A 22985-nucleotide genomic window follows, 5' to 3' on the forward strand; every position below is an offset into this window, starting at 1 on the left:
ATCCAAAACGTTTAGTTACTATGGTAATTTGTAACTTCCGTATAATTAACAGTTTAATACAGTTCAGTACTTAGCAGAGTTCCGTTGTAACGGAATAACGGGATCCAGTTGATTACGTTTTGAAACCAGTAAAGTCAAAGATATTATTTTGTTGTTAAGAAGAGGAAAAAAGTCAAAGTTATCCTGTTTGTTTGTTTTCCCCAAATTAAGAAAAAAGCAAAGGCGTAGAGGGAGAGAGTTTGTTCTCAGGAAGTCGGTATCTCTATCGAAGCCGACTTCACGTCACGATTACTTACTTCCACGTTACATTTTGTCGTGTTTTCTTCCTTCCGTTTCCTTCTCTGGCAAGTCTGCTTCGTACGTACTCTCTCTTCATTCCCACTTCACACTTTCTACTTTTTACCAAATCCTATCCTCAACTCTAATTCCCACCATTTCTGATCCACGATTTCAAATTGGGTGGTTGGAAGCAGTGTTTGTGCTGTAATTGGATCTGATCTGATCGGATTCGATTGAAATTTGGATCCCATGGAGAAGCACGAGGAGGAAAACGGTCTTTGCAAGGCGGAATCTGTTGATGGTAGCCTTGATGTTTGGAGTTGTCAGAATTCTGATTCTTCTTCCGCTGATCACCTTGTCGTTATGGTCCATGGGATCTTGGGAAGGTAAACAAACTTTGATGGAGTTGAGAATTTTGATTGTTCTGTTTTACTTGATATATTTATGCAATTCGCCAAAATCTCAATAATGAGAATTGTTCTTGAGAACTGCAGTACGGATGATTGGAAGTTTGGAGCTGAGCAGTTCGTCAAAAAGATGCCAGACAAAGTCTTTGTTCACTGTAAGTTGTCTTGCGCTTTGATTAATGATGATTTACAAAGTTCCAAAATTGAAATTAGTTTCCTTTTTCAGAATTAAACTTAGTTAGTGGACCCTTTATCTAATCATTCAGCTATTAATAGGTTCTGTTTTCCATTTCTTGCTACTATTGGGTCTGTGTCACTGGCAATTATCTTTAAATTCTAAGATTCTTATGATGCTAGGTTTATTGCTCCAAGATTCTTATGATCTTACCTTTTGTAAGCAGGTAGTGAAAAGAATGTGTCTGCGCTTACTCTAGATGGTGTGGATGTAATGGGTGAACGTCTAGCAGCTGAGGTAAGGCGTCACATATAGGTCCTCTTTTATTTACATTTGTGGAGTTGGACTCTGTTTGATGTAACGAAAATGCATGTCAGGTTCTTGATATTATTCAGAGAAAACCAAATATCTGTAAAATCTCCTTTGTTGCACATTCTTTGGGAGGGCTTGCAGCAAGATATGCAATTGGGAAATTGTACAAGCCCGCTAATCAGGAAGATGTTAAAGACTCGGTAGCGGACAGTAGTCAAGAGACTCCCAAAGGCACAATATGTGGACTCGAGGCTATGAATTTTATTACTGTAGCTACACCACATTTGGGTTCAATGGGTAATAAACAGGTAACTCTACTTGTGTACATGCGTAGTGCATTGACTTTGCTAAATCGTCTATTAAACTTGTTTGAAACGAATTTTCTTCTACAACTTTCATTGCATAACATGGTTCTGGTGAGTGTTAAAAAAATGAACAAAATTAGGAAACATAACTTGTTTGCTATCTTAATATTTGCTACTAAAAACCTGGCACTCTGTTTACCTAACTTTCCACCAGGGTAATGTATATAAGTTATGACTGACAACTGCTTTCTTGAACTATGCAAATCTGGTTGTATGATTGAATTACCATTTCACTTATGTCTGGATATTATTCTCATTATAACAATTTATTGTTTTCTTCCAGGTTCCGTTTCTCTTTGGTTTTTCTTCCATTGAGAAAGTTGCAGGTCTCATTATCCACTGGATATTTAAAAGAACGGGCCGTCACCTTTTCTTGAAGGATGAAGAAGAGGGAAAACCACCATTGCTTCGACGCATGGTGGAAGATACCGATGATTGTCATTTCATGTGTGCCACTCTATGTCCCATTTGTCACAAGTTAGTTTACCTAACTTTGTCTCGATAATGTCTCACTAGAAAATGTTTTCCTCAATTGCAGATCTGCACTGCGAGCCTTCAAAAGGCGGGTGGCTTATTCAAATGTGGGCCATGATCGTATCCTTTATGTGTGTTACTTGTAGAAATGTCCTTGTTAGCATCAGACATTACATTTTTTTTTTCCTTCACTAGATCTAAATAGACGTTGTTGGCTGGAAGACGGCATCCATTAGACGTGACAGTGAATTGCCTAAGGTATCTGACTCTGACTGGATTACTTGATTTGGTTCAGGATTTTGATATAATAGTTCTCTCTGATAAATGAATAATTTCTTGTTTACCAGTGGGAAGATTCTCTGAATGAGAAGTATCCTCATATTGTTTACGAAGAACTCTGCAAGGCATGTGATATGGAGGACATACCAGAAGGCGAGAATCATTCAGACGACATAGAAGGTTAGCGTGCACTTGTTGCACTGACCGTTTAGGCATTTATCTGTGATTTTGTAGAACTTAATGCTCACTTCTCTTATTTCTATTTCTACTTTCTATGCTTTAGATCTTATTAGCTGGTAAAAGAAGTGTTCAGTACAAATTCATATGTTGATGATCTACCATATGCTGTGCTTCTGCTTTCTTATTCATATGCATCATGATGTATATAATAACGTAGTGCCTCGTCAATTGTGCAGAAGAAATGATCAAAGGCCTCTCCTCTGTCTCATGGGAAAAAGTTGATGTTAGCTTTCACAGTAGCAGGCAGAGGTTTGCTGCCCATAGTGTTATACAGGTCTCTCACTCTCACCTGCCATACCTCATGTGTCTTAAGATATAACATTTGTTTATCCTCACACCTAAGGCTTTTTAATTGCATCCTCTCTTGATAGTTATCTTTCTGTTGTTATATACATTGAACGATAACATATTGTTCATTCATTTTGATAGGATTAATCTCCACATACTTTCTAGTAAAACCATAAAGTCTAATAGTCTGTGTTATGCCGTTTACAGGTTAAAAATGAAGATATGCATATAGAAGGAGCAGATGTCATAGAGCATATCATCGATCATTTCCATGCTTAAATCAGTAAACTTTTCATCACCCAAGAGTTTGGGACACGACATTAAGGACTCAAATTTCTTATAGTAGAGCAACAATTTTCCAGCTGGACGTTTATATGTCACGTAGTTGTTTACACTATAAAATCATCTCATTTTGTCTGTAATTGCACAGGTAGCAAGACGTCAATTATGACCAATGTATTTGATACATGGTATTAGCAAAGCAAATTGTTCAATTCAATTGTATCATGTATTCACAAATATTTTGCAATGGAAGCTTTGTGCCTATATATTTTTTTTACTTGGAAGAATTCCTACCGACTGAGTTTGTGGTGTCATTTGATAATCAACGTCTTAACATTCTCAGGGTGAAGGACTAAAATGCAATCAGTACACTTTCATCTTCAGTATTTCTCTCTGGTTGTTTCCTTTGATTTGGTGACTTGAAATAGTCTACGTAATCTTGCCATGTTGTATGACGTGAACATGTTACAACCTTAGCATCAAGTACATCTGGAAGTCGAAGCTCTGGTGGAGCATTAGTTTTCTCTTCTATTTGTGCGTCTTGAACATTCTGTATCTCTTTAGGCTGGACATTGATAGTGATCTAGCAAAGACAGGTTTGTTGGTTTAAGACCTCCCTAAGTTTTTGTAAGTTTGAGCTCGTTTAAGGAAGGGTAGAAAGAATTGCATTTAAGAAGAATGAATGAATATAGTAAAACATTTTTTTACAATCAGCTAATCTAGAAGCTTTGAAAACAATCCAATGTTGATTTTTTCCAGTTTGACCCTCTGAAGCTTAAGTAACTACGAGTTGAGAGTGTCCAAGAGATGGACAAGGAGATAACAGAGGCACGGAAAATATTCCCATGTCTTTACTGTCTGCTCCGTCCCAAAACCCCTTCCAACTTGATGGCGTTAATGGACAAGCATCAGCCTGAACCTGAGCTTCTTCCCTCTTAACAGCTTTACGGCTGATCAGCTGGCTTTCATCCTCCGTCACCTGTCTCTTCCTCTTTGCTTTTAAAGAAATAGTCTTCTTGTTGTCTCCCAAGTCCTCATGCTTTCCTGCTTCAAGTGGGAAGTTAAGAATAGCTTTGCTTCCTCGTAGTTTAAAAGCTGCCTTGTCATAACCTCTTGCAGCTTCCATGGCTGTGTCAAAAGTGCCTAACCAGACACGAACACCTTTCTTGTTTGGGTCTCTGATCTCAGCCGCATACTTACCCCATGGTCTTCTCCTGACGCCTCTGTAATGCCTTTGATCATTCTCTTGAACCACCGGTGCAGTAGTAGGAACTGCTATAGTGGCAAGAGGTGGTTTGCGTTGGCTTAGAGTTGAGGTGGTGCAGTGGTGGATGGTGGAGGCAAAGGTGTCTAAGGAAGGGAAATCAGTAAGAAGGTGTTGGGTTATGAGATCTAAAGCTGACTGGTCTTGTTCTTGCTGTTGTTGATGTGAAGAAGCCATAGATGATGAATTATGTTGGAGTCTTCTTTGTGGTTTTGATTATGGATTTTGGTTTTTGAGATTGGAGGTTATATATAAAAGTGGGATTGAGAGGTTTCGTAGCTAGCTTCTTGGGTTGGAGAGAGGAAGGATCCTTTTCAATTGTTTTGACTTGTTTAGTTCTATTGTTGCTTTGGAGTGTGGCAAGTGGACTACTCTATCATTTATTATTTTAAGATAATGAAGGATTTGTGGCTATGTCTTTTTCTTGCGAGGGTCCATCATCATAGCTATTGTCTATTTCCAGGCTTCTTCATATCCCAGACACAAATTAAAAATGTTTTTCTGAGAGATATTTGAAAGAAAAATTGACACTTTTTTCTTACTTTTAAGGGTAAAGTTTAGTTATATTTTGGAAAAGGTGGATGCACGAATGTGTATGTGTCCACTTGACTATGTGCCTATGTTAGATGGTATTGCTGCCTTGGATTCTCGTTTGGGCACACTGTGGATTATATGATTTGGCCGCAATATTTGAAACTTATGTTTTTTTTCGTTTAATTGTTTGAAACTTTTATTCAATTTAAGTTACTTCATTTTTGTTTCTTTGTTGTTTATATAGACCAACTTGCCTATTTTGAACAATGAAAGTTTGAATTTCCTGCATGCAAGTTATATAGAACAACTTGCCAAATAAATCAGATTAGAAGATGTTCAATAAATTCATGGTCAAGCTTTGAAAAACTCCGGCCCCCACAAGAGTATAAACAAAATGCTGGAAATAAAAGTTTTACGAGGAGCATTTCACGAATGTTGGTTAATCACAAAAGTCTTAATTACTTACTTCAAAAATTCTTGTTGACGAACAACAATGAAAAGAAAAAAGATACAAGATTTTTTGTCACCATGCATAGGCCCGAATAATATACAGAAACGCAAGATGGATACAAATGCCAAGGACACCGGGTAAGTCGGAGAAGTGCTGGTCGAGAGGACCTACAAACATAGGCGGAGAAGAGCTAAGGGTAGAATTAACTTCATTAAAACAATTACCACCAAAATAAGAAACATTGGATGAGAATCTAACTCCTACACTAGGTGCTCGACATTTGGATACGCATGTCGGATTTGGTTTTTTTAAGTAAAGAAATTTAGGATCCAATAAGATATATATAAAAAACGGGTTTGGTATCGATTCGGATTTGGGTCGAATTTAAGATTTCATAACCTATAAACTCGGTACTTTTCAGTTCAAATGTTTTTCTATCTGATTGTACCTGATTACTCGAAGTTTTACTTGATTAACTGATATTATATCCGATTATCCGAAATTTTTACCTAGTTATCCGAAATATTATCAGATTTTCCAAAATATTGTCCGATTTTCCGATGTAAGTAAAGCTTCTATCCATATAAGTGTAGCTAATTTTGGGTAATCGGGTTACTCGTTCGGGTATCGGGTAATACCCGAAGCGACCTGATACCCAAGATTACAATTACATAGGATCCAATAGGTAAATTAGTTATATCCTACTTGACCCAAACCGGTTTTTTGGGTTGGTTTCGATTCGGGTTTTCAGTTTCATTCATCCACTTCTGTTAATTTGTTAAATCTTTGAAGTTCAGAAAACACAAGGAGTAAGATTAGTGTTGGAAAACTAGACCAGATTCATTCGCATTCAACTCACGCCGTCGATCAAAGGTATCTGGCGACTCCAATTTTGCCTCCACATAGTCTCAAACCGATAAATGATCACTTCTCCAAATAACCTAAAATAGCTGCCCAGTAAAAAAAATCCCTAAACCCAACAACCAAATCACCACGATCACACCACCATCCAGACTTGCTAGACGCAAAAAAGTCATCGTGAGTTTCATCATCGATCTAAAATCTAAAACCTTTCACTTCTATAAGGCGGAACCACCATCTTTTAAGCTTAACAACCATAACAAACCTCTTACATTATCGGCAAAAAAATGCTAGTGACCGATCCAAATTAAATATATTTTTTTTTTTTTTCACAAAAAGTGATACTTTTTATATAGATCAAGTGTTGCAAAAGATACAACTGTGGAAACTTCCACTTACAAACTTAACTAACAAGTTAAAGCATACATTGTTAAAACATGGATCTTCTAAAGTGAATGAAGACTCCATTGAACATAACCCAAAAGGTTGCAGCTACATCTTCAGATTCCATTTCTGCTTGAATCTCCAGTCTATTCAAACGGAATTGCTGCACACTAACCATTAGGTATGCAAATACTCCAATAAAATCCTGAGCATACCAATTATTCAAACCCTTGCTTCACTGAGCTAACATACCATTGCCAAAAGGTGTTTAACGCCAAAAAGTGATGACAGAATAATTAGAGTGGTTACCGCTTCTTTGGAGGTTTCAGAATCCCTCCTTCTTTAAGCTCTGTTACTTTCTGCTTTTGATTCCTTCGAACTGCCTCTGGCTGTTCAACTTGTGTGGTCTTGCGTTTAGATGAGTCACCTTCTTCAGTTGGCCTGGAACCTTCCCCAATCTCAGCTCTTCTTGATGATTCACCAATCTCTAAAATTCTTGAAAATCTAGAAGTGACTTCATCTGCAATTGGTGGAGAGAGATGAGATTCTGACCTGAAACGTGGTGTAAGAGTTGCCATTTGAGGTTTTTCAACCATCAAGTTCTGAGGAGTAGCTGTTCTTGAAGGGAACAGGTAAAGTCTTGCAGCTGCAAGCTCTGCAGAATTCAAAGGAGGGGTAGCAGTCCTTGGAGGTGGAGTTATAGGAGCAGGAAAGGAGTCATCTGACAGTTGTGATTGAGAATTCATATCCGACCTGCAAAGCTCCTCATGTAAAGCCGCTCTTGTCCTTTCTGCCATGTCTTGACCTCTACCATCATTTCTTGGTGCAGGAAGAGGAACCATGTAAGGACAATGATTCCGTTGATGAGTGAAACGAAGACACCGACTACAAATTCTTCTAAGACGTTCATATTGGAAACGTATGATTGCAGTCTCTCCAGAATCAAACCGGATTCGTTGGAAGAACCTTAGTCTATCAGTTATACCAAACCTGACTCTTACTCTGATGTATGCAATTTGATTAGAAGTAGCTTCCTGGAAGTCTATGAGGACAATATGACCCAATTCCTGTGCAATCTCACTAACAGTTTCCACACAAACATATGGCATAGGAATTCCCCTAATCTGAACCCATAGATCAATATTGGCTAGAAAATCCAAGTCAGGAAAGAACTCCCACCTTTGATTGATGATAAACCAATTATTAAAAAGCCAAGGCTCTCTTCTTTGAACTGAGATCAAATCAAATCCAAATTAAATATAGAAGATTAAAAACTAAATTAAAATTGAAAATTAAAAAAACCGCGTTTCACTTTAAAAAAAACCCTAAGTGCTCGTCTCCTTCGCTTTCCTCTGTTCTCTCGGATTTAAAACTCAAAAAAATCGTATTTCTCCATAAGAGTAACATATCACTGGACGTTTCCCAATTATCTCCTCCTACGCTCCCGACTAGCGTTTATCCTATTCCGGTCGCCGCCGGAGACCTTGTATCTCCATATAATGGTGTCGCCGAAAGATTTAGTGGCGATAGTACACTCTTCGCTGCTCGGAACATCCCGGCCAACTCCAACGCAGCGTATCGAACTCACTCATGCCATTCGCAACTCATTTCCCTCTCTTCAGAACCTCCTCTCTTTCCCGGTACTTGCTCAATTTCCTTGTACTCGATGATGCGTCCTTCTGTTTTCTGGATACAGTAACGAATTTTGTTTTAATCTCTGGCAGCCTCCGAAGCCGTCGGACAGAGCGCAAGTTCAGTCCAAAGAAATTCGACTCCCGGATTCGCTGCCAATATCTTTGGATGACCAAGATATCGCTATTGTAAGTGTTTGGGAGACGAGTGTGTTTGTTTCTCCTTAGATTTCTAGATGAACATTCTTTGGTCTAGTGAAGGATTAGATTTTAAAATTTAGATATGAGAACAACTGACACCGGCTAAAGCAAGTTTTGATTCAATTTGTGGATGCATTGATTCAGAGAAAGGTGCCTTTAACGACTCTCTGTTCATTGATATCTAACAGCCTATGATCTTCTTGTATTGTTATTGATTGTAGAGCTTGAAACTGAGTGATGAGCTTCACCTAAATGAGATAGATTCTGTTCGTCTGCTTGTATCTTCGAATCAGGAGGTGCGATTCCTTTCATTTTGCTTCTACTCTCATCTCTTATCTTCTAAAGCTCTGGAGTTATTTTCTGCGATATTTTCTTATATTTTTTATCCTATGTTTAGTGGGGCTTAATGGGACGAGACCCTCTTGAGATTCAACGGCTTGCAACTGGACTATGGTATACAGGGAGAAGAGATCTTACATCAACGCTATACACACTCCTGAGGGTAGCTTACTCTCTCATTATATTTCTGACTTTTTTTCTTCTTCTAGTGTTCTTAACGTCATCGCACATTACCATTTTTCTGGTTGGATAGGCAGTTGTTCTGGACGAGGGGCTTGAACCTGATCTTATAGCTGACATTCAGGGACTCTTAGAAGAACTGATTGAAGCTGGGCTCAGACAACGGTTGATTACTCTTATAAAGGTATTAACCACTTGGGTTCTTTATAAGTTACATCCTCATAGGTGTCCATTCTTGAATCTAGTAGAAAATATTAGATGTAAAAGTCCTTTCAGACGATCTTGTGACTTGATATTTTTTGTTTTTCTTTGGCATTACTATGTAATTATTGTATTGATAGCAAATTCTTTGGTGTTAGGAACTCAATCGGGAGGATCCTACTGGACTGGGTGGGCCCTTATGCGAGCGATACCTTATTGACTCAAGAGGTGCTCTTGTTGAACGAAGAGCTGTTGTTCAGAGGGAAAGATTGATACTGGGACATTGCCTTGTTCTTTCAATTTTGGTTGATAGACCTGGTAAGCTCCTCCATTTCTTATAAAGCTTTTGTGCGAAGATTAAGAATGCTACTTGTTAAACAAATTCAGCTGTTGGATACAGTGCTTTTCGTTAATGGTTTGGCTTTTCCATGAAAAGTACGTCGTTAGTTCTATTGTATGCCATAGTAAGTGAAACTATTGACAACTGGTTTTCACGTTTGCTAGGACACTATATATGCTAGACTAATTAGATCATTGGTCAATGTGCAATGAGATATATTGTGTAATCATATATATCATTGCTATGTCTGTGTAATTATGCATTGAACATGTTTGACTGAACTTGAGTATCATATGTGATTATGGTGTTTGGTATTCATCCTCCGTTGCTCTGATCTCATTTATCAAAAATTTGAAAATTTTGATTACTTTATAATGAATATTAAGTTGTTTATATATAGGATTAAAACACTCTTGTCATCACATATCTCGTTATTGCTCGAAGAATATTTTCTATGTCAATTTCATTCTTCGAACATGTTTGTTTATTGCAGGTTCGAAAGATGTGAAGGATATATACTATATTTTAAAAGATAATGCAGCTCAATTAACTGAAGGAAATGACACCATAAGTTCTCAGGTTCATGCTAGTCCTGTTCATGACGTAGAGGCTTTTGAAGTTTTCTTTCTTCCCTGCGTATTAAATTTGAAATGTGTTAGTTTCTGATAAATAATTATTTTCTTTGTTGCAGATTACTTTTAGTCTTCTGTTTTCTCTCATCATCACCTTCGTATCAGATGCAATCAGCAGACTATCTGATAAGTCATCTATGATATCTCAAGATGCTTCATTTAGGACAGACTTTCAGGATATTGTAAGACGAGTTGATACATTTTTCTTTCGTTCTTCTCCCTGTCACCAAAGACCTTCCACTACTGACACTTGCAAACACACTTCTGTCTTGCTTACGTCCTAATCACCTTTCAGGTCATGGCTTCTGGCAGTGACCCCACTGCTGATGGCTTCATTGGTGGCATAAGGCTTGCCTGGGCTGTACATTTAATGCTGATACATGATGGAATATCGGGAATGGATACAATTTCCACTGCTTCAACAACAGATATGGGGCATATATGCTCCTGCCTGGAGTCCATCTTCTCAAAAAACGTGTTTCAATTTTTGCTGGATAATGTTCTTCGAACTGCAGCCTACCAGGTACTTTCATTATAAACATCATCCTGAATTTTATGTTCTCAGTTAGTGTCCATCAAATGCGGGGTGCCTATCTGGATTCCCTGTGCACTTGATATCATTTGACGAGCTAGTGGAAGAGTTACTTTGATTTCCCAGCTAGTGGATGACATGTTTGGCTCTTTTAACTTTTCTTGAAGATTGAGATCTGATATTGATCTCTACCTTGGCTAGTAGAATTTTATATTGAATGAGCTATTTTGTAATGGTGCCTATGGTGTTTATATTTTCCGTCATGACAACTGTAGTGTATATTGTCTGTTTCATGAAAATGGTTTTATGTGCTGGCCTTTATGGATACCGTTTTATTTTTTCATGAATTATATTTTTACTTGATTAGTCATTCCCAAATGTAAGAGTGTTCTCATTTCTTTAAGCTGATATTTCTGCTTCTAAACACGTTATATATCTATAAATGATTTCATTATTTGAGATGTGATTTTATTATATTGGTGTTTGGCGGGTCCTCTTTAGATGCTTTGTTCATTCTTGTTTAGTCTCTAGGATTTTGCTCGCTAAGTCAGATCTCAATTTCAAGTCTCTTTCCAGGTTTACCTTGTGATCTTTGATTTTTCCTGACTCAGCCCACGTTCCCCCTTGTATTGGTGTATCATTGTTTGACATTTTGTTAGTTGCTACATGCAGAATGATGAGGAGGACATTATCTACATATATAATGCTTATCTGCACAAGTTAGCCTCTTGTTTTTTATCTCACCCGATCGCAAGAGATAAGGTTTGTTAAATATGGAGATTAACGTATTTCTACTTAGCATTTGTGTATTGATTATATGTTGGTGACCAAAGTTTGAACGCTGCAACTTAATCATGTAAAGCTTGTAATTTTTTCTCCCTACTTCATGGTCTGATAATTATGATGGAAATTGGTAGTATCTACTTTCCATTTAGAGGGAGTAACTTGTTGATGTATCAGTCACAGATTCTGAGTATTTCAGCTGGATCACTTAGGGAATCTGAGTGGCATATAACTTCATTAATGGCTGCACGTTAGATCATTGCTATTTTTCTTATGTTTTGATAGTGTCTAATTAGATGAATGTATGAGCCAAGATGAGAAATACAATAGCGTATCTACATGTTTATCTCCTGTGTCAAGCCTGACATCATTATTTTGCAGGTGAAGGAATCAAAGGACATGGCTATGAGTGTTCTAAATTCTTACCGAACTTCTGATCCGCTTGATGGAAGTATGCAGACTGAAGAGTCTGACAGGCCACTGCCCTTCATTTCTCTTATGGAGTTTGTAAGCAAAATTTATCAGGTTGAGAATTACTACCATATAAAAATTTATCAAGAGTTCTTTATCTTTGTTTTTTTTTCTGTTATATTTCTCAAAAAATCTTGGAAAATGAGTTTGCTTGGTATCTTGAAGTTGAGTTCTGTTCATATGTTTTTTGGTACCTTATTTTGCTTTTCATAGCACATAGTGAGCATTCAGAATCCATCTCGATCATATCTCATTTTTATACTACATTCCTGGTTTTGTGTTTTTTGATATTTACAACCTTTTGCAGAAGGAACCTGAGCTACTCTCCGGGAATGATGTCTTGTGGACTTTTGTGAATTTTGCTGGAGAGGACCACACAAATTTTAAAACTCTTGTGGCTTTCTTGGAAATGCTGTGTACCTTGGTATGAGAAATCTTTATATTGGTATTTTGGTGGGACCTTATTTACTTGGTCACTCATTGAGTTTCCTTGCTGGCATCTTTATTTAATTTCAGGCTTCCACTCAGGAAGGTGCTTCTAAAGTTTATGAGTTGCTCCGGGGTACATCATTTCGCAGTATAGGATGGCCCACTTTGTTTGATTGTATAAGAATTTACGATGAGAAGTTCAAGCAGTCTCTTCAAACTGCTGGAGCCATGATGCCAGAGTTCCTGGAGGGCGATGCAAAAGCACTTGTCGCTTATCTGAATGTACTTCAGAAGGTTATATAACTCTATTCCAAATATATTCTGTTTCAACTTTCATTCCACGTTTAATATTTTTATATGGTGCTTTTTATCTAAGACAATTTCAGCTTGTATTCCTAGGAACTGAACTTTAACAGCGATGTGGCTCTAGTTGACTGTAGAAATTTTTTATATGGTCAACAAGTTTATTTTTCATATGCTGCAGGTTGTTGAAAATGGTAATCCCACTGAGAGGAAAAACTGGTTTCCTGATATCGAACCATTTTTTAAGCTTCTGGGTTACGAAAACATCCCTCCATATCTGAAGGTCAGTGGCGTACTGGAGATTCTTCCCCTTACACTTTGGACTCGCAAATGCTATGTGGAAAGCATCTGGTATCGGTATCTATATAACTTGTGTTCATTGTAACTTTATTTTTCTGCAGGGTGCTCTTAGAAAGACCATTGCTGCCTTTGTTAATGTCTTTCCAGAAATGAGGGACTCTATCTGGGCTTTTCTTGAGCAGTATGATCTGCCTGTTGTTGTGGGATCACAAGTTGGAAAGAGTGACCAATCTTCTCAGGTAATTGCATGACTTCGAGGGGATAGTTATTAGTAGATATTTTAATTCTACTTCGTTAGTTAATATAAACATTTTTTACTTATCCGTTAAAAGACAGGGTTGTCATGTTGCATAGACGATTGATATCATTGTTTTGTTATGTAAAGTTGATGTTGGTAACACAAAAAATTATTAATATTAGTCTAATTTCTGCAACAACTTCATGTGATGAAAGATTGAGTTTCATTTATTTCACTTAATACTCTCATAACGCATTGTGCTATGTTCACTGTAGCTAAAACGTGGATATCACGTGTTGTTTGATGCTGCTTTTGCTTTTCCAGGTGGAGAGAATCTTCAGCGTATCTTCAAAACCTAATGTCACATTTCGTTTATATGCAGGTCTATGATATGCAATTTGAGTTAAATGAAGTGGAAGCAAGGAGAGAACAGTATCCTTCAACAATATCGTTCCTTAATCTTATAAATGCTCTGATTGCTGGAGAGAAAGATGTGAATGATCGTGGGCGTAGGTAGTGATAGCCTTAGATTGTTGTATCTTTCTATGAAGCTTAGGCTTCGTTTTTCTTGGTCTAATGTTTTTATGTATATCTTTGTAGATTTATTGGCATCTTCAGGTTTGTTTATGATCATGTATTCACACCTTTTCCTCAGAGGGCATATTCAGATCCCTGTGAGAAGTGGCAATTGGTTGTGGCATGCCTTCAACATTTTCACATGTAAGCTCCTGCTTCTGTTTTTAGTAATTTCCTCTTCCTTGCTCGGTCCAATATAAACTCTGATTTTTGGAAGAATTAAGGACATGTTTCTACTTTTTAAACAGCCTATAGTGGTCCTACCTTTTGTAAACTACATCGCTTTTCATTTAGGGCACTATTTATGTTGAAGACTTGATTAACATTTTTCTGTATTTCACTTCAGGATCTTAAGCATGTATGATATTCAGGAGGAGGATCTTGATGGATTTACTGAGCATCCACATTTTCTGGTGTCACTTGAAACATCTTCACTGCAAACGCAGCTGCCAATTATAGAATTACTAAAAGTACTAATTTAATTTGTTGCTTTGTTTTCTCTTACCACATTGGACTCATCTCAAGTAGACATGCAGTATGCAGTATATAATTGGTTCCACGTTTTTCTTTTACCAGGATTTCATGAGTGGGAAAGCTCTCTATAGGAACCTCATGGGTATCCTTCAGGTTGGGGTCAATTCCATCATCAGCGAGCGATTGAGTAAAACTTATGGGAAGATCTTAGAAAAGGCTGTACAACTTTCTTTGGAAATCTTACTACTCGTCTTTGAGAAGGATTTGCTTGTTTCCGATGTTTGGCGTCCGCTGTACCAGGTACTTGGTTGTTCTTGTGATGCATCTGAGCTTTATGAAAAGAATCGTTGTTCAAGCTATATGCAACTTTACCAACTATTCGTCACCAAGTTTCGCTATTTCATCAATCTATACATCCAATCCCATAAAAGAAAATTGCACAAGATTTTCGTTAAATTTAAGTATTCCTATCTCGAATTAGATCCACATTCTATTTTTCTTATCCATAATTAATGTAAGTTCTAGTGCACCATTCGATTTAGGTTACTAACTTTAAGTCAAAGATGAAGTGTAGAAAGCTTAGGGAAATTTCTTTTATTGTTGTCAATCATAAGCTACTTGACTAATAGCAATAAATAGTATTCCTCCCTCCAACCTTTACTTGAGTTGGTTTACTTTGACCATTATTGGGTTGCGTTGTGTAGAATGTGAAACGGAACTCTATTGTAAAATTTGGTAAGTACTTTGACCACCAGCTATAGCTTGAACAACAATTCTTTTCATAAAGCACAATCAGCATGCCTTCCCTGATTTTATGTTGAGGTACATGATGGTCAATACTGTTTAACTTTTGTTATTGCTGCAGCCTTTGGATATAATTCTCTCACAAGATCATAATCAAATTATAGCCTTGTTGGAGTATGTCAGATATGATTCTCTTCCTCAGATTCAGCGATCTTCAATCAAAATCATGAACATTTTAAGGTGGTAACAAATTTCGTTTGAGACATCTCTGTAGTTTGTTTAACCACATACAACTTTTTTCTTAGATAGCATTAGCAAATACCATTATAAACTTCTTTCAGATCCTCAGACTTTTAGATGTTTGATTCCTTAGCTTTGTATAATTAGTTTAACCTTATGTTTTGATTTGAATTACATGGGTTTTAATTAATAATATACTTGATGACAGTTCTCGCTTGGTTGGACTTGTTCCAATGCTGATCAAAATTGATGCTGCGAATTCCTTGATTGAGGATTATGCCGCCTGCCTTGAGGGACGACTTGAAGAGGGTGAAGTTGTAGAGAACAGTTGTGATGATCTAGGGGTCCTTATTATGCAGGTTAGTTTCAGTAGTTGACTGTTTCACTTAATAGAATATCACACTATGTGCACTATGGCTTGGGTCTTATCTACTGTCTTTCATCATGATTGATTCATTCGTACATATTATATCATCTCAATTGTATGACTTTCACATTTGTAGCTTCTGGTTGATAATATCAACCGGCCTGCCCCAAGTATCACACATTTGCTTCTGAAGTTTGATCTTGATGCCCCTGTGGAAGGGACAGTTTTGCAGCCGAAGTTTCACTACAGGTTTGGTTGTAACTTGTATACAGAATAATATGTATTTCAACTATGATCTCATTTTGTTTTACAATTTGCAGTTGTCTGAAGGTCATTCTTGAAATGCTGGAGAAGCTTCCAAACCCTGATATAAACTTCTTACTCTTTGAGTTTGGCTTCCAGGTGGGACATACTAATGCCAGATGATAACTATCTGGTCTTTTTCAGAGAAGTGAAATTCTATTTGGTCTACTGTCTTTTGTACACTTAAGTTTTACTTTTTGCAGCTTTTGTGTGAGTTGAATTTGGATCCACTAACTAGTGGTCCAACCATGGATCTATTGAGCAGCAAAAAATATCAGTTTTTTCTCCAGGTACACCAGATTTTGCTTCTTCACATACCAAAATAATGCCATATTTTTTTTGTGGGCTGCCTCATCCAAGTCACAAATAACACTTATTTTTACTCGTCCTTACTTTCTATTATACTTTGATGTTGCAGCACCTCGATACCATCGGTGTTGCCACTCTTCCAAAAAGAAGTGGCAGCCAAGCACTCCGTATTAGTTCCCTTCATCAGGTATATATATTCTACATTTTCTGTGTCAAGTGTATCCGACTCTGATTAGTTTTATGACAGAATCTAAGCGGTTTTCTCTATGCTATCAACTATTTTTGTTTTAACGTTTTTTCCGGAAATGTTAACCGCCTACATGCAATATAATTCTTTTGTGGTAGAATATCCCTAGGCTGTTTTTGTATCTAATACTCTGTTACGTTTTTTTCTATTCCATCATGCGGAAAGTTGTTCACTCAGCAGATACAGTAATTTTTAGTTCCTGTTTTCCTGCTACGCTCTAGTCATGTGCAAAATGATAATTGCCTATATGCAATATTTCTTTTGGCTGGTTCTCGGTCAATGAAAAAGTGATAATCTGCATTTATGCACTACTTCTTTTTATTGTGACCCTTTAGAATTCATGTAGGTAGTTACTTTCTTGCTCTATTCATGTAGATAGTTACTTTCTTGCTATGTCTTTCAGAAGCAAATTCTGTTTTGCTAAGCTGTCAAGTCTTATTTGGTTTCTGCTCCCTGTCATTGTGGAGAGATTAAGATGGTGGCACTTTTTTCTCTCTTGCTTCTTTTGTAATAGTTTTTGTTATCTAAACGTGTTCCTTCAAATGACAGATTAATAATCTATTACAATCCTACATAGTCGTTTTCGCATACTGATATCATTTCTCATTTTCTCAATCTCTACCTTTCCCAGAGGGCGTGGCTATTAAAGCTCCTAGCTATTGCACTGCATACTGGTTCTGGAAGCAGTTCAGCTCACCTAGAGGCATGTCAGAGCATACTTTCTCATCTTTTTGGGCGGGAGGTAACTGAAGCAGCGAATGAACCTTTTTCTTCCAGTACATATCCTCAGGATGGTCTTGATTATGCTGGAACTAGTTCAATCAGTAAAAGTAAGGTGAGTTTGGAAACACCTGCGTTTTATGCTCTACTATACTTTGGCACATCCTAGTTTTATCCCTACCCCTGCCGGCGTTTTGCATGTGTAGCATTGGTCTAAGAGTCTACCATTTTATTTTTGAGGCGATCCATGCATGATACAAATAACTGTACTGACCCCACTCTTTCTAAACTCACCAGCATGTTGCCTTGCAGGGTGATGTGCACCATCTCTTAACAGTTTGACATTTATTGAACAGCAGTATTTAAAATATTAAGATGTCTCCTTTTTCATGCAGCAGCATTTTCTTTCACTGTAAATCTAACGATGTTGCACCTGTCATCATTTCTTGTCTAGTTTTAAGTCGTTTTATGGGTGCTGCTGTCTTACTTTTGTTTCTTCTTTCGATTGAGTTCAGGCATTGGCTTTGCTTGAAATTCTTCAGTTTAGATCTCCTGATGCTTCGATGCAGCTTCCTCAAATTGTGTCAAGCCTAAAGTATGACTCATTGGTAAGGCTTGGGGAATATAGAAGTGTGTTTGCGTTTAAGTATATCTCTCTAAATATGGAGTTTAAAATTTCAGGTGGAGGACATACTTGGGAACCGTGATACCTCTGTTAGCGGCAGTATTTACTATTATTCTGAGCGTGGTGATCGGCTAATTGATCTATCTTCCTTCAGCAACAAACTCTGGCAGGTTTGTTCTTGCAATAATGGACATCAGATCTTCTCTCTAATGAACATTAATGTTTCTCCTGTAATTAATATTTATGCTGATTCTTTTGTTTGTTCAGAAACTACATTCTGGATTTCCCCTAGTAGATAGTTTTCCAAATGTTGCTGAGCTGAGTGAAGTTAGAGAGACAATTCAACAGCTGTTGAAATGGGGCTGGAAGTATAACCGAAACCTTGAGGAGCAAGCTGCCCAACTTCATATGTTAGCTGGCTGGTCTCAGATTGTTGAGGTTTATATCTTTCTTAAAAATCAGCTCACCTTTAGTATCATTAGCGTGTGGCACTCTCTTAAGATATCAAGTATTTATCTTTTGTGTTGTGCTTCATATGTTTTTGTTTTAGGTGTCTGCTTGCAGAAGAATATCTTCTCTTGATAACCGGTCTGAAATTTTGTACCGGTGAGTACCTTTTGTATCAGAGGTTAGTTGCTTGTGGAAGCTTTCTTGAACATTGCATGACTTGTTCTTCTCTGGTTGTTGGCAGGATACTTGATGCCTCTCTTAGCGCCTCCGCGTCTCCAGATTGTTCATTAAAAATGGCGTTTGTACTCACTCAGGTGCATTTTAGCTGTTGAGTAATGTTTATTGTAAAATGTGCTGTCTATGTACTAACTTTAGGTATTAATAGGTTGCCCTTACCTGCATTGCCAAACTTCGTGATGATAGATTTTCATTTCAAGGGGCCTTGAGTTCTGATACCGTGACATGTCTAGATGTTATGATGGTCAAACATTTATCCACTGGTGCTTGCCACTCAGTTCTATTTAAACTTGTTATGGCAATTCTAAGGCATGAGTCATCAGAATCCTTGAGAAGGCGGTACAATTCTAAGTTCCCTTAGTTGTATTTTTACTTTCTTATAATACAACATAAAGTGATATTCTGCCCAGCTTATCTAAATTTAGCTTTTCCTCGTTTCTAACACATTTACCTTTCTTCATCAGCCAATATGCATTGCTCTTGAGCTATTTCCAGTACTGCCAGCATATGATTGCTCTTGATGTGCCAACATCAGTTGTGCAGTTCTTGTTACTTAATGAGCAAGATGGTGAAGATTTGGATATCCAGAAGGCATGTGTTTGCTGATTTACCTGAGTAAGATTTTGTTCGGACGATAATTTAAATGTTTTTTCCTCTTTTTGTCATTCAGATTGACAAGGAGCAGGCTGACCTTGCTCGTGCCAACTTTTTTATTATAAAGAAAGAAGCTCAGGGCATCTTGGATCTGGTAATTGTTACTTGTGTATTGATATGAGCCATATTCATTTGCACTGCTTCACATTGAGAATACTGATTCCAGGTAATCAAGGATGCAAGTCAAGGCAGTGAGTTTGGGAAAACAATATCACTTTATGTGCTGGAAGCTCTTGTTTGTATTGATCACGAGAGATATTTTCTTAGTCAGCTCCAGAGCAGAGGTTTCATACGATCTTGTCTTGGAAGCATTAGTAATATCTCCTACCAGGTAATTTTCCTGTGAACTTCTGAGCGTGGTCATTGCTATGAATATTGTAGAAGTTTTTTAGTTGCGCACTGCTATGAAATTTCTTGTTGCAACTTGTTTAGCTAGTGGTAATTAATTAGTTTGGGCTTGACTGATAAACCAGCAGAAGTAGATTCAATTGTATTTGAGTCAATAATACCCTTTCAGTGCGTAGGAGTTCACCCATGCAAATTCAAGCTCACAGTATATTATATATGCAAGATCATCAAAATAGGATCGCAAACCTGTTGTAAGAGTGGCATAATGTGGCCAATTTGCTGTTGGTTTGACTTTTTGATCCACGTTAAAAGACTAGACACCCTATGTAACTCGTGTGTGTTTTATGTCCCATTTACATAGTAGGTATTGGGGATCACAATCTTCATATGCTGCTAGTTTACATACTTTGGAGACCTGATTTATATGTGGGTTTTCTTATTTCGAGGACATGTCATTCATGCATGTGTATTTATCATATTATTGGGCTCAGGATGGAACACATTTGCTGGAGTCACAACAGCGAGCTTGTACGTTAGAAGCAGAACTTGCATTGCTACTTAGAATTAGTCACAAGTACGGAAAGTCTGGAGGCCAGGTTCTGTTCTCCATGGGTGCGCTGGAACATATTGCTTCATGTAGAGCTATCAGCTTTAAGGTAATAGATTATCTGTAGTTATCAAGTTTTCTATCCGTGACCTCAATATTTTCTCTGCTTTTAATCCGAAAAGTGCCTTCCAGGGAAATATGAGGCGTGTGGATATGAAACTTCAGAGTGATGTAGGATATAATGTGCAAAAGCAACGAACGATAATCACTGCTGTCCTAAGACTGGTGTTTGCTCTAACCTCATTGGTTGAGACCTCTGAATTTTTTGAGGTCAGCCGCGTTTCTTTAGATGACCTTTTTTATGATCCTTTGCATTGCTAATTCAATAGTCTCTTCCATATGTATTGGCCTGGTTTAGTGAACATGAGTTGCCATTTAAACACTATCCTCGAGATCGTTTAGGGCCTTTCTAAGACTTTGCAGTTTTTATATTCTTACTTGTGATTTATTTGAGGAGTTGTGTGAGAGTAATACAGACCTTCTAAAATTGAATGACAGACACCAAGTTCATTTTGCGTGAGATATGAAATTAGTATTATTGCGCTTTTCTCTTTCACTAAAACTAATGGTTGTTTGCGTCTTGTAGAAACTTGAATGATGTCACTATTTTTCCATTGCTATTGTTTACACCTTTAATGCCTAAACAAGTAGAAGCTTAATCAAACATTCTGCATCTCAATATTAGATTCTTTTCACCTATTCTTTAATCTATTCAACTAATTATGCAAGTCCGTGTTGTCGATTATTCTGGGTAACTGGTTTTCTTGGTATGCGAACTATAATGAGTTATTTCCTCTTTCTCTACCTGGGCGTTTGATAGGGGAGGAATAAAATTGTTCGTGACGTCGTTGAGTTTATCAAAGGACATCAATCTCTGTTTGACCAACTTCTTCGTGAAGACTTTACTCAAGCAGATGATTTATTGATGGAGCAAATTATTCTTGCAGTGGGAATATTGAGCAAGGTAATTCTTTGGCGAGCTATAAGTTCATAATTTTCTTTTGCTTCTCTTTTCGTGATGGCATCTTCAAAAGGGCTCATAAAATCCCACAAGCTAGTTAGATGCGTTTTCTAGAAAGTGAGATTGCTTGTTCTGTAGGTCTGGCCTTTTGAAGAGAACGATGGATATGGATTTGTTCAAGGGCTATTTGATATGATGAGCAAGCTTTTCATCGCCTCCCCGATTAAATCGATATTATCGCAGGTAGGACAAGTAGTTCAGGTCATATTTGAGTATCAGTATATATTTTTTCATGTGTTAGTGGCACCTTTTCATCACATCCTTGAATTCTTATATTCGATGGGTTTCTCTTTTTTGTTTCTCATCTGGTGGACAGAAGGGATCAGAGCTCAAATTGTCTCAGTTGCGATTCAGCTTGACTTCTTACTTATATTTTCTGGTGACCAAAAATTCTCTGAGGTTACAGGTACTCTACCAGTTATTTCCCTCTGTTTCTTCATTCCACGTTGACATTATTCAGTTGTTTGAATGAACTACAAGTAAATACTCATATGCCCCTTGTCCCAGGTTTCAGATGATTCTCTTGATAGTTCCACTAAACTACGCCAACCAACATTGCTGTTGCTTGCATCTCTTCTTTCGCATGTGACTGATTCCCTCGAGAGAGCAGCAGAGAAGAAGTCCTTACTTCTTCATAAGGTATATTATTCTAATTCCTACCATTTACATGTTTCAAACTCTTTTTTTTTTTTTTTACATTCGAAGTTGCATGTATGATTGGCAGATTAGAGACATAAACGAGCTCTCAAGACAAGATGTAGATGCGATCATCAAGATCTGTGATTCCCAAGAATATGTCACACCGTCCGACAACATACATAAAAGGTTAGTGAATTTCTTTCTTCTGCTCGCTCATGCGTGCATATGCCAAAGCAGAAATGGGTATTAACATAGAATTTTTCCAGATTTTTTCTATCAGTGATTAGTAAGACGTTTTGACCACTGTTTTTATTTGTTCGTGGCTCTGTTGTTACTTACCTCAGGAGATACATAGCTATGGTTGAAATGTGCCAAATCGTGGGTAACAGGGACCAGTTAATCACCTTGTTACTGCAACTTGCCGAGCATGTACTAAATATTATCCTGATCCATCTCCAAGATAGGTATGCCACTTTATCTTCAACAATTGATATCTTAAAAGTTTGGAAATCTACGGGTTTGCTCTAAGATACTATGCTAAACACTTCACATATGCAGATCCGTTAGTTCAAATGAAAGGGGATCATATGGTTCAAAATCCCATATACAACAGGAAGTTACAGATCTCTGTGGCAAATTGTCACCTACCATAGATAGGCTTGCATTACTGAATGAGGTAAGCCTAATCGATTTTCGAGAGTTTTCGATTATTTATGTGCTGAAAGTGAAAGGTGGTGGTGACCCGATTTGTCTATCCCAGGGAAAAGTAGGACATAACCTGAAGGTGTTCCAGAGACTGGCAACGACTGTAAAAGAAATGGCCATCCAAAAGTGTGTATGAAATAAGCTTCTCAAGAAATGTATTTTTGTGTGTCAAATGTCCAAATCTAAATTTGTAGTATGAGTCTGTATAACAAAATAGTAAATCCACATGATTTCAAATGATACTTTCTCTGAGACTCTTGAGAAAAAACTTTAAAAGCTCCAGCTTAATTTTAAAGTTATGAAAGCCAAAAGTTTTACCATTCACACTTTTAATGCTTTTCTTTTTCACAACAATCTTAACTATTCTCTGTTTACTATTCACACCTTTAAGTTTTACCGTTCACACCTTTGAGGCGAAGAGCTACTAATTCACAACAATCTTAACTATTCACACCTTTGAGTTGAAGAGCTACTAATACTATTCTCTGTGAGCCAAGTTGTTTTGGGCCGATTGGCTTAATGGATGTGGATTCCGAACTTCCTT

The 22985-nt window shown here is 37.4% G+C and overlaps 4 protein-coding genes across 7 annotated transcripts; 2 read left to right on the plus strand and 2 right to left on the minus strand.

Moving 5' to 3' along the window:
• Window positions 1-118: 118 nt before the first annotated feature.
• On the plus strand, window positions 119-4648 carry AT5G51180 (alpha/beta-Hydrolases superfamily protein). 2 transcript variants are annotated; one of them, NM_124497.3, is made up of 11 exons: window positions 119-357; window positions 474-665; window positions 774-841; window positions 1088-1158; window positions 1239-1481; window positions 1822-1985; window positions 2077-2132; window positions 2218-2270; window positions 2360-2471; window positions 2708-2805; window positions 3027-4648. In NM_124497.3, exons 2-11 carry the CDS (start codon window positions 529-531, stop codon window positions 3096-3098), a joined length of 1074 nt encoding a protein of 357 aa, NP_568754.1. In that variant the 5' UTR covers window positions 119-357; window positions 474-528; the 3' UTR covers window positions 3099-4648. The 2 variants fall into 2 exon arrangements, with proteins under 2 accessions (NP_568754.1, NP_851167.1); NM_180836.3 differs by having other exon boundaries at window positions 119-665.
• Window positions 3642-4606, minus strand: AT5G51190 (Integrase-type DNA-binding superfamily protein). Its single transcript, NM_124498.2, has one exon. It carries the CDS (start codon window positions 4540-4542, stop codon window positions 3877-3879), a length of 666 nt encoding a protein of 221 aa, NP_568755.1. The 5' UTR covers window positions 4543-4606; the 3' UTR covers window positions 3642-3876.
• A 1626-nt stretch (window positions 4649-6274) lies between the features above and the next one.
• Window positions 6275-7437, minus strand: AT5G51195 (Ta11-like non-LTR retrotransposon; the record flags this gene model as incomplete). Its single annotated transcript, NM_148117.1, has 3 exons — window positions 6275-6406; window positions 6690-6828; window positions 6905-7437. 3 exons carry the CDS (start codon window positions 7435-7437, stop codon window positions 6275-6277), a joined length of 804 nt encoding a protein of 267 aa, NP_680422.1.
• Window positions 7438-7883: 446 nt separating this feature from the next.
• Window positions 7884-22798, plus strand: EMB3142 (nuclear pore complex protein (DUF3414); the record flags this gene model as incomplete). 3 transcript variants are annotated; one of them, NM_001344926.1, is made up of 45 exons in its annotated part: window positions 7884-8235; window positions 8320-8415; window positions 8649-8723; window positions 8825-8929; window positions 9020-9130; window positions 9306-9465; window positions 9981-10066; window positions 10179-10301; window positions 10415-10642; window positions 11324-11413; window positions 11816-11959; window positions 12213-12329; window positions 12422-12628; window positions 12819-12920; window positions 13039-13176; window positions 13558-13688; window positions 13776-13895; window positions 14098-14221; window positions 14328-14525; window positions 15091-15209; window positions 15418-15568; window positions 15713-15825; window positions 15897-15978; window positions 16083-16169; window positions 16298-16375; window positions 17067-17270; window positions 17671-17763; window positions 17837-17950; window positions 18048-18218; window positions 18331-18386; window positions 18472-18544; window positions 18616-18806; window positions 18932-19058; window positions 19138-19215; window positions 19288-19452; window positions 19961-20125; window positions 20209-20346; window positions 20897-21040; window positions 21176-21280; window positions 21414-21503; window positions 21605-21736; window positions 21822-21922; window positions 22081-22200; window positions 22295-22412; window positions 22497-22798. In NM_001344926.1, the coding sequence occupies 45 exons, from the start codon at window positions 8095-8097 to the stop codon at window positions 22575-22577; spliced, it is 5592 nt and encodes a 1863-aa protein (NP_001332447.1). In that variant the 3' UTR covers window positions 22578-22798. The 3 variants fall into 3 exon arrangements, with proteins under 3 accessions (NP_001332447.1, NP_001332446.1, NP_001318776.1); NM_001344927.1 differs by having other exon boundaries at window positions 8095-8235; window positions 11816-11941; window positions 15091-15212; window positions 21417-21503; window positions 22497-22761; NM_001344925.1 differs by having other exon boundaries at window positions 8095-8235; window positions 11816-11941; window positions 13833-13895; window positions 15091-15212; window positions 22497-22761.
• Between the last annotated feature and the right edge of the window lie 187 nt (window positions 22799-22985).

The sequence above is a fragment of the Arabidopsis thaliana genome, chromosome 5, assembly GCF_000001735.4.
Source record: "Arabidopsis thaliana chromosome 5, partial sequence".
Classification (NCBI taxonomy): domain Eukaryota; kingdom Viridiplantae; phylum Streptophyta; class Magnoliopsida; order Brassicales; family Brassicaceae; genus Arabidopsis; species Arabidopsis thaliana.